At 51.0% G+C, this 10,022-nt stretch overlaps 1 protein-coding gene and 1 long non-coding RNA gene across 2 annotated transcripts; one reads left to right on the top strand and one right to left on the bottom strand.

Annotated features, from left to right (window-relative positions):
* Positions 1-687: 687 nt before the first annotated feature.
* LOC134548579 (homeobox protein NANOG-like) lies at positions 688-3,741 on the bottom strand. Its single transcript, XM_063393485.1, has 4 exons — positions 3,538-3,741; positions 2,821-3,095; positions 2,012-2,101; positions 688-1,671 (listed from the first exon to the last, which is right to left on the bottom strand). The coding sequence occupies exons 1-4, from the start codon at positions 3,731-3,733 to the stop codon at positions 1,252-1,254; spliced, it is 981 nt and encodes a 326-aa protein (XP_063249555.1). The 5' UTR covers positions 3,734-3,741; the 3' UTR covers positions 688-1,251.
* Positions 3,742-7,512: 3,771 nt separating this feature from the next.
* Positions 7,513-9,301, top strand: LOC134548580 (uncharacterized). Its single transcript, XR_010079813.1, has 2 exons — positions 7,513-7,806; positions 8,171-9,301. It is a non-coding gene; the product is annotated as an uncharacterized LOC134548580 (long non-coding RNA).
* Positions 9,302-10,022: the final 721 nt, after the last annotated feature.

Here is a 10,022-nt window from a genome sequence, read left to right on the forward strand (position 1 = left end):
GGGGAGCAGAGGATTGCAGCCTTGCAAAAGGAAAGGGGGGATTATGCTTTTGCAACCGCACAGGGAGGTTCTGTTCAGCAAAGGACCTGTAGCAGTTTGAGCCTGAGCAGTCAGCTGCCAGTTTAGCTAATTGTGCTTGGTGGGAGTACCCCCTGAATTACCCCTTTTGAGCAGATGAAGGGCTTCAGTGGTGTAGGGTACTTTAAAGAACCTGGGGTTAAATTTAAACATAATTTCTGCTAGTTTGGAGTATGACTAAATAGCAGCTTGGTTCTGGTTTTGTTTCAGTGCTGGAGGCAGGAGATGCAGTTACTTACTAGCAGACTTCTGTTGCCATGTGAGGTCAGTACAAGAACCACAACAGAGCTGCATGTTTAATTACATGGGATTCCAGACCTCCATAGCTGTGACCTGCAGCACCTGCAGGAGGCCACACAATATCTAGGACACTTCCTTTTGCTCCATCGTCTTTCTCCAATACCTTTTTTGAAACACTGCTGTCCAAGGGCTAATATTAAGGGCGTTACAGGGCTGCACGTCACTTCAAGGCAGCAGCTTGTCCAATCTCCTAGTCTTGAAGCCTCCCCCACCCTCCTTGCACTAAGCTACACATGTGCAAATAAAAACCAGGCTGGTAGAATAACCACACTCATAGCCGGCTGTTCAAATGCAAGCTGGTGACATTGTTCACCATATTAAAATAGAATTATTTATTTCTAATTCAAACAACTTTGTAAGAACATTAACATTAAGAACATTGAACATTAAGCAGAAAAAGCAATAAAACACAACATGGACATAACACATGCTTGTTAACACTGCGAAAACCCTTTACTTTACTTTATGAAAAATTATTCTGCAACAACAAATATTCACCTCCTTTGCAGTGGAAGCTCTGCGGCAACACACACAGAGCAAGGATCAGAGGTCACCTACTGGAGAGACGGCAAAGAAGGTGAGACTAGAACAAAAAACGACCATAACAACATCTACTGCTCACAGCTGTAACATTGCACACTAGCCTCAATGAATGAGGTTCAATCTCTTTAATACCCAAAGCATCTTTGCCAAGGGTTAGCTATGAACAGACAGGCACACTTAAACAGGAAACTAGCCCCAGGCAGCAGGGTGCTGAGCCCCCTCCAGTAGTTAAAAGGAGGAGGGGCACGAAAAACGCATAGAACATGTATCCCTGAGTCAAAACCGTGGAAATCCCATGGATGAGCCCAAGAGATGGGAGGAAAAAAATATTTAAACTTGAGACTCATACCCACTCTGGGTCCCCATGGGATGCCAAGGTAACTGGCATTGATTCTGTGCAGGAGAGCTGGAAAATGGTGTGACAGTGTCAGAGGTGCTCGGGAAGTTGAAGGGGTCTTCTGCCTCTACACTGACATAATCTATATTGTCAAAGTAGCTGTGATAGAAGTTCATTTGCTGGCTTAATAAACCCATGGTTTGCTGGGTGTTGCAGCTTGTCCCACCTTTTCCAAAGAGCCCCTCATCCTCCACAGACATGAAGGAGTACAGGTTCTGCCCGTTCCCGTAAGTCTGTCCGCTGCTGTAAGCCTGGTGCACGTTGGGCACAGCCTGGAAGTTCCTTCCCGCGCCGACAGGGAAGACCTGGTGGAACGGTGCTATGTCCAGGTATGCAGCCTGAGGAACCCCATTCTAGGAGACAAAGAAAGTCGTTCAGCAGTGCAGAACCACACCAAGGGCCCATTCTTTTCGATGGGTCCTCCTTTCGCCCCCAGCCCCTCCTCCAAGCCGGACAATAGCGCCTTTCTCATGCCCTTTGTGCTCCCAAGTAGGGCAGTAATAGCAGAGATGACCCGGCTCTTCCAGAGCTACATGCCTGGAAACGCCACGCTGGGGGGAAAACCAACCCAAAAGAGTAAGGCCTCTTACGAGAAATACAACTGGCTTGGTAATATTGAGTCCTGTGCATGGTTTGAATTAGACATGATACACTTCTCCCAGCAGACTGGAGGTGATGGGGAAGTTTACTCACCTGAGGTAGACACATCCCTTTATCCGCCCACTGGCTTTCCTTTTGGCAACGCTTAAATTTCATCCGTTGATTCTGAAACCACGTTTTCACCTTGAAGTGATGCAGAAAGGACATGAGAAATTAGAAATTAATTTTTACGCGGTTACTACACGTCCTTATTTCTGCTACGATCCAGTTTCTGATTGACTTCTAATATTGTAAATGATGTCAGCAGCTAACAACGTGCAGCAGATGCAAGTGGGTGTGAAATCACAGAGCTCACACAGGAAAACTAACATTCCTACTTCTCAGATCACCACTGGATCTTTCCTGACTTTGAAACCCCTACCTAAAACACCAGTCAAGGCAACTGCAGAAATCAGATGGTACAGCACCGTCTCACTGCTGTGCCAAGGCCAGGGCTCACGAGTGAGTTGTTCTTTAGTCAGGCACAAGCAGCTGGTGGAGCAAGGGTCTCCCTAGGGAGAGACCACGGTGCCACTCCAACTAGGAAAGGCCTCTTGCATGGCAGGGCAGGTATCTTCCTACATTTAGAGGCAACACATGTCCCTACAGAACAGTAACCTGACTCTGCACAGCCCTGCTTTGCTGCTCTGCAGGCCCTTTCAAACACCTGCACCGAGTGGGTGGATACTGCTGGAACCAAACATAAGAGGAGTGAGTCATAACTTTTCGCACCCTCGGCTCTCACCTAAGCAGTATTAACTTACAACACAAGGAAAGAAACTTATCTCTGGGGTCCAAGAAAAACGAAAACCACACACACAAAAAGACCCCAACTCAGCCTCTGCTCAGCGCAAGATGTTCACCTGCTTGTAGGTGAGCTCAAGGGCGGCAGCCAGCTCCCGGATCTGCTGGGGGCTGAGGTACTTCTGGCTCTGGAAGCGCTGGTGCAGGGCCTTCAGCTGCTCCTGCGAGAAGGCTGTGCGGCTCTTGCCCGTCTTCCCCACACCCTTGCCCTGCGCCTTGGCCTTCGGCTGGGAGGAGTGGGAAGACGGGCTCCCTGCGGCCGTGGGGCTGGTGGCGGAGTCGGGGGTGTAGTACTGGGTGAGCGTCCCAGAGCTGGAGGAAGCTGGGGAGTCAACTGAGGAGAAAAGAACCGGGGTGAGCAAAATAAGGCAGGGAAGACTCAAGAACCTCCATAGTCCAGCTTCTCGGAAGAATTTAAGATTGCAGGTGCTCTGGGGACTCGCAGGGGCTCCGCAGCCATGGGCAGCGCAGCGAGGGGAGGTGGGCACAGGAACCGAGGCGCCTCTGTTCGCCACTTGGCCCGTCCCGTCTGAACAGAACTCCCACTGCACCTCCCCGCCGAGCGGCGACGGAGCCGCCGCCCCCGGGGGGCATCGCCCCCGCCGCCCCCGGGGGGCATCGCCCCCGCCGCCCCCGGGGGGCATCGCCCCCGCCGCCCCCGGGGGGCATCGCCCCCGCCGCCCCCGGGGGGCATCGCCCCCGCCGCCCCCGGGGGGCATCGCCCCCGCCGCCCCCGGGGGGCACACGGCCACTCCAAGCCCGGCCCGATGGCGTACCTGAGGGACTGGGCGTCTTGGCCGCGGGCAGGGAGAGCGCGTCCTGCGCCGGAGGCTCCTCGGCGGGCACGCCGTCCATGCTGCCTGCGGAGAACCAGCAGTAGTCCCCATACCTGGCCGCGCCGGCGTAGGGCGCGTAGGGCGGCGTGGCCAGATGGGCGCTCATGGCCGGGCCGGGTCCGCCAGCCCCGAGCATGAGGCGATGTGATCGTCGAGATGCCGGCGGCCTGCTAGCAGGGTCCCCTCTGAGGGGAGATGGGGGATGCTTTAAGTCCTCGCCAGCCTGGCCTTGGCTGGAGGGTATTGTCACGGCCATTGTCATGTTAAAAGTTGGTTGATTGGGGGGGTGGGGTGGGGGGCAGGGACTTCGAGGGTATTCAGGGACCGGGGGAGGGCTGCGACACCGGTCTGCGCTTGCCAGCTCGGCTCGTAGGTGCCACGGTGGGGATGAGTCCATCGCTCCCTGCTGGGGCGTGGGAGGGAGGTCCTCGCTCGCCCCCCGGGGCAGCAGGCCTGAGCAGTGTGGCCGGGCGAGTTGGACAGAGCTGGGCAGACACCTCCCGCCCCCACATTTCACACTGTTTCTCCTCACGGGCCCGCACCCGAACAGAAAGAATGGCCGGGAGCCGGCGGCGGGGCATGCGGAGGCTTTGTGCGTCTGCATTGCAGATCGCGGGCATCCTCGGAACAGATAACGCTGCACCGCCCCGAAAGGGATCCGGGCAGGGGCCACGGCCCTGCAGAGCGGGCTCTGTGCGGCGGGGAAGGGGACCCAAAGAAAACCGGGCTGCGTCTCCCCAAGGCTGAGTCAGGCAGTCCTGTAGTGCATATTTTCCAAGCTTCTTTCCCCGCCATTTAAGTCTTTGTAAAAAGTGATATATTAAAACAAAAATGAAAAGAATAATTATTTTTGCTACACAGCAGGAGGGATGGGAATCACTGGTTCGGGTTCTAAAGGAGATAAGAGCACTGCAGTTGTAAAAGAGCTTTACAGATCTTGAGGATTGGAAGTTAGGGCCTATGGCCTTCTTGGGGAGAATAATCTGTTTCCCTTGCCATCCTCCTCCCCCAGCTATTGCTGTTTACTTTAAGGAAATTTAAAAGTTATCGGGAGGATCTCACAGCCCAGGAGTTACAAAACCTGGAAAACTACCTGGAAAAAGTCCAAAAGAGGGCATGTGATGCACCAAGTGAATTCCCCACCTCCACCAGTGCAGGGAAACAGGACACAGGCAGGGGTGTAGCTACTAACCTGCTGCACTGTTAAATGTCCTTAGCACCTGGCAGAGAAAGCCCTGTCTTGATTTCAATTTATCTCCACCTCCCATCTTGAGTCATAATGAGAAATGAGCCCCAGCTGGTCCCCTGAGCCAGCAAGGAAGGGTCCTTGCCCGGCTTACTTTTGATCACTTCCCTAATTAATGATTTAGTTTCTCAGAATCCGGACCAGATCAAGTCAGGACTATTAGGAATGTGAGAGGAAGAGATTATAATCAGGTGTAAGGCATGCAAATGCCGAGCTAGAGTTCGAGCCAGAGCCTGGTTCTCGCCCCAAAGCGAGCAGAGGCAGCCGGACTGGGTTTTGGGCAGGTCACTTCTCGGTGCTGGCAGAGCAGATGCACGAACAGAAAGGGATTTTTCCCTCGGACGCGGAGCCGTCCCGCTGCCCTTTGGGGGCAGAGAGCTGCCGGTCCCCGTGTCCCCTGCCGGCAGGGCTGCCCCGGGATACGCGTGGTCCCCGCGGGGACTCTCCGAGTTCGCCAAAACCTCACCGAGATGGAAAAACCCGCCGGGTTTCCACAAGGCAGGCCCCGGTGCTCGGCGGCCCCGGAGGCTGCGGGAAGCCCCGGGGCGCCCGGGGACACGGGGCTGGCGAGCATCGACCGCGGCACAGGGATTAGAGCTTTACAGACGAGAAACACCGCCTCTGCCAGCAAATCCTCCCTCGGAGAGCTGCGTGTTTGGAAAGGCAGCAGGGCCGCTCACAGTTCGCGATTCTCATGCATACATCAGTTTTCGTGTATATATCAGCTTCTGTCCCAGAGTCAGACCTGCTTTGTAGTGAGCATGCAACTGATTCCATTTCTTCCCCTTTTTAAAATATCTTTGTTCATATTTTCATTTTCTCACCCCATTTGTCCTCCATTTCCTTTGTTTTATGCTTTAACCACCAAATATCTTTTCCACATACCCCTCCCAGTAAGGATAATTTGCTCTCTCACCCCAACAATACCTCTAAGCAGGTCACCAAGCACATCTCTTTTTAATGCAAATGTGAGAGAAATAAGACTTGTGTAAGTGTATAAAACCATACCAGGTAAAGTCAGAATTTATTTAGGAAAAGAAATCCAGTTATTTCCCCCCAAATAAATTATATACGTGGAAACATTGCAAAGGTAAATCCAGAAGTCATACAGACACAGGGAGCGTTATGGGAAACATGATGTGGACATTTGGGTGATCAGGACTGGAACATGTGCCTGTGGCATCATCAGTCTAGAGATTGGATATACTGCCCATGAATCTCTAGAGCTGATGTGCTTTCAAAAAATACCTGTTGGGAATGACTCACAGAGCAGATGCAAGTACTCACTCGTGTTTCTTTTGGAAACAGCTGAAACAGCAACACAGGTCAGATCTAGTCTCATCCTGTTTTTCCCAACAGGGCCAAATAGCAGAAACAATTTGGTTTTTTGACCCTGGATTGTGTCCCCCTCTCCCTTTATTCTGCAGCTACCCCCTTCTTTTCTAGTTCTTAGCTCATTATGTGCTCATGTGTACCGTGGAGCATTGGTCAGGTGAGTAATAAGTCGGCTTATTCTTGACACCCATACCCTCACCCATGAAGCTGTTTGTAATGCTAAAAACATTAGCACACATCTTTCCTATCAAGTATATGGGACTGAATGCAGCCACTCACTGGGCTGTAGCGTGCTCCAACAAACCCCTTCTGTAGTGCTTCAGCAGCAGAGACAGAATCTCAGGTCTAAGAGCACTCTTGGCCTCTTTGTCTAAGCACAGTGAGATAGGACTGTGGCTGGAAGGTGTTTCATCCAGGAAGTTCCCCCTCCAAGGATCTCCCATTATTCTCAGCAGGGTCACTACCTTCAGAGGGCTGGAGCTCAAGCTTGCCCTGAAGTGATGCAAAAACACCAGTTTGCAAAGATGGAGGCTGGGCTCACACCACTGGATCAGAAATTCTGGGGTTTTCCTACCTCAGAGCACCGCTAAACTCATTTTGGTCAACAGGATAATGTTAGTGCTAGAGACTGTCTCAAATTTTACCTAGATTAGGCGCTCTCCTGCCGGCTGCAGCTGGCTGTAACGTGGGTCACCTGTGTTTTGGTAAGTGTTGTGAAGTGCCACCGCGTGTCGCTGTGCCATTCTGCTCACGGTGGTGGTGCTCAGCGAGGCGGCAGGGCGCTGGCTCGGTATCAGTGAACAGGCAACCGTGGCCAGAGCCCCACTGCCCCTCGGAGGTTTTCTTGGGAACCACCACCCTCTGACAGCGATGTGTGTGCTTGGGGAAGACAACCAGAAATCCTTGCCTTCTGTGCTGTTGAGCTTGTCTGAGCTTTCGTCCGAAGCATGCACCTTTAATTTTGTTATTTTATTTTTGTTGTAAGTGAACACTCCCCAAGTTAGGCATATGAAAACACTCCTGCCCTGCAGACCTCAGTACTTGCCCAGCCCTTGGCTCTGGACAGCCTGTCCCTGTAGCATGGTCACAGCCTGCAGTCTGGACCTAAGATGACAGACTGTAGAAAGAAGGGAATCAAGAAAGAATAACAAAAAATTAGGTCCTCATTCATATTAAAATACAGTTTTTCTTTCTCTCGAGTCTTTAGGGGAGCAGGTAGAGAAAAAGACAAATCTTCTCCCTCCCCGTGACAGCTTAGTCTGTCAATGCCCTGAGAATTACTGGGTGATTTGGCCCTTTGTTAGCAGGGCAGGGGCAGACTGGCGCAGGGCACATGCATGGCACAAAGCCAAGGGCCTCCCTGAAAAGGCAAGAAATCTGCATGTCAAAAAGCAGGTGGGAAGCAGACCAGTGAGAACGGAATTTCCAGGGTTTGATAGGTCTGTCCTTTCTTTACCAATCCTTCATCCATGCCCGCCCTGCACATGATGCCAGAGTGCTGTTGCTATAAGCACTCATCTCAAGAAGCGTCAGTGCCCATCAGCTGGAATATGGAGCGGTCTCTTGCAGGCAGCCTGGAGCCAGGGTTGTGCAAACTCCTGGGGAACATGGAGAGACGTGCATAACAGGTAAAAACCTTCCAAGCAACCTCTCTGCTAGAATCCTCCCCTCTCCCTGCTATCCCTGATATGGCTGTTCCCACAGGCTCAGTTATTAGTCCTCTTACTAAATCAAACAGCACAGACAGAGCTGCCTTCAAATGCCTTCTGCCGTTTCCACCTTAAGGGGGGAATAACAAATCCTGTGGTTTACACTGTTCCAAAGCCCTGTGCATGGCATGAGCCACCTCCCCCACTCTCTTCAAAAGGCTGCTCTACTTCAAGCACTTTGTCTTCTGTTCTCCGAACCCACACCAGTTATGAACTTTGAAATTACTCAGCAGGGTTTTTTTTCCCCTCCCCTGACACTTCTTTGTCTTCCTCATTCTCACAGGGATAGCTTCCTACAAAATCCAGTGCTGCCAGGGCCTGCAGCTCGAGCGGGACACTGAAGTGGTGGCTAAATCTCGTGCTCTGCTGTGGCACCTGCTTTCTCCCACATCTCTCATCTGAGGATGATCCCATGTATGTCCCCATTGTAAATGAATATCAGGACACAACTAATGAGGATTATGTGCCAAGTGGGTGGCTGTAATCACACTGCAGGCCACAAGTGGGCACAGTCTGGAAGTGCTATTAACACATCCCACAAATTCTTCCAAGTTAGCACATACTTTTCAAGCAGCTCATTGTGCCAAATCTGTGCTATCTGGGTTTTTTATAAGTCCCAGGAAATCCCCAAATGAGCAGATCACCTGTGATGCAAGTGTCTAATTACAGTGAAGGCTAGGAGTAGGAAAAGTGGTACTGAGTTTTCAAATCTCTCAGGGGTTGAGACAGGGCTCCCCCCATTGCCTGGCCCTTGCCCCCACCTATACACCCTCTGCTTTTCTCCAAGACGGGCTTTTGCCATGCATTCATGAGCGATTAGCAAGTGTCAGAGCCTGAGGCTCCCTGGCTGGCACCCGCTCTACATCTGAATGGCAGAGCCGGGTAAGCCCAGGGCTGTGGAATGGGATCTGCAAGTGGATGTTGTCTGCGCCGCCTGACGGAAGAAAAAGATTTACCTGCTTTTGTCTGACAATATTTAGCTGGCCGACTTGGCTGAGATGGAAAGAGAGAGAGACAAAGAAGTGACCAACAGTGAGAGGCTGGAGCTTTTTTTACCTGGTGTCATTCGTCTAGGAATTAAATCCAGTGAAGGGTGGAAAGCGGGGAGGGGAACACAGCACTGCCATCAGTTATTGGAGTAAAGGTTTAAATTATCTGTACTTCATCATCTTTAAATTCCATGGAACTGAAATTAAGCTGTGAAAGCACGTCTTGTGGGAGCATCAACAAAATACCAGAGACAGTAATATGGACTGCATCTCTCCCCACGTGCAAGGTCAGAAGCCACAGAACCATACAGTGAAAGAACTTCAGACCCCAAAACTACTGTGACAAAATAAAAATGCTTCTCCAGCAGAGCTTAGTCATGATGGAGCCATGACTGTCTGTGCTGAGAAAAACATTTTGCTAAAAATTCCTTGTTTAACCCCAGTTGTGTCTTTCATGCAAACTCTGGGGTTAAGACAGGCCTGAGAACACCTTCTCTTAACCCCACTCATGACTGTATTGCTTTACTGTAATTGTAAACAGCCTAATAATAGTGCCAAAAGTGCTTGCAGATGCAAAGTAACTTAGTAGAGTATTTCAGGGCTTTGGTGCAGAGATACAGGTGTCTGATCCAGCAGGGCCCTCTGACAAAGCAGTACCTCAGATCTCTCTCTTCACTCACTGTGAAACAAATGAAATCGATAAAATCACGGACAAAGGACTCTCTAACTAGTTCAAGTTAGAAAGTGGTATGTTTATTTGGCTACCAGTAGCACGGCGAGTATTCTCCCAAAGACGTGTGCAAAAATCACAGAGCTCTAGCCCTCTACTTATCTACAAAAGCCTTACATATTCATTCAGTTACTCAAAAACACTTATACATCTACACAATCCTAGCACCTCCTACCCCCGATTCGTATTAAGCTCGAAGTCCTTTACACCTGTGCAATTCTTCTCTCAAATCGAGTTGGTGATCTTTGAAATGGGTCAGTGGCCTTGAAGGATGAAGTCAGAGATGTCTTCCTTGCAGTGAACTTTTCACTTTCATCTTGTTGGCAGGCTATGTGACCTTTTGGGCATAGTCCAAGCTCTCCTGCCTGGTTCCTGATAGTTTCTGTGTCCAGGTGCTGCCATGGTTCCTTTTTTAT

The sequence above is a fragment of the Prinia subflava genome, chromosome 3 (assembly GCF_021018805.1).
Source record: "Prinia subflava isolate CZ2003 ecotype Zambia chromosome 3, Cam_Psub_1.2, whole genome shotgun sequence".
Classification (NCBI taxonomy): domain Eukaryota; kingdom Metazoa; phylum Chordata; class Aves; order Passeriformes; family Cisticolidae; genus Prinia; species Prinia subflava.

What these genes read in the sequence shown, in the direction of transcription:
- LOC134548579 (XM_063393485.1), bottom strand. Translation starts at nt 3,733, where the DNA reads ATGCTCGGGGCTGGCGGACCCGGCCCGGCCATGAGCGCCCATCTGGCC. An exon ending in CAAGACGCCCAGTCCCTCAG is followed by an intron (nt 3,096 to 3,537) that starts GTACGCCATCGG and finishes TTTTCTCCTCAG; the next exon opens with TTGACTCCCCAGCTTCCTCC. An exon ending in TTGAGCTCACCTACAAGCAG is followed by an intron (nt 2,102 to 2,820) that starts GTGAACATCTTG and finishes CATCACTTCAAG; the next exon opens with GTGAAAACGTGGTTTCAGAA.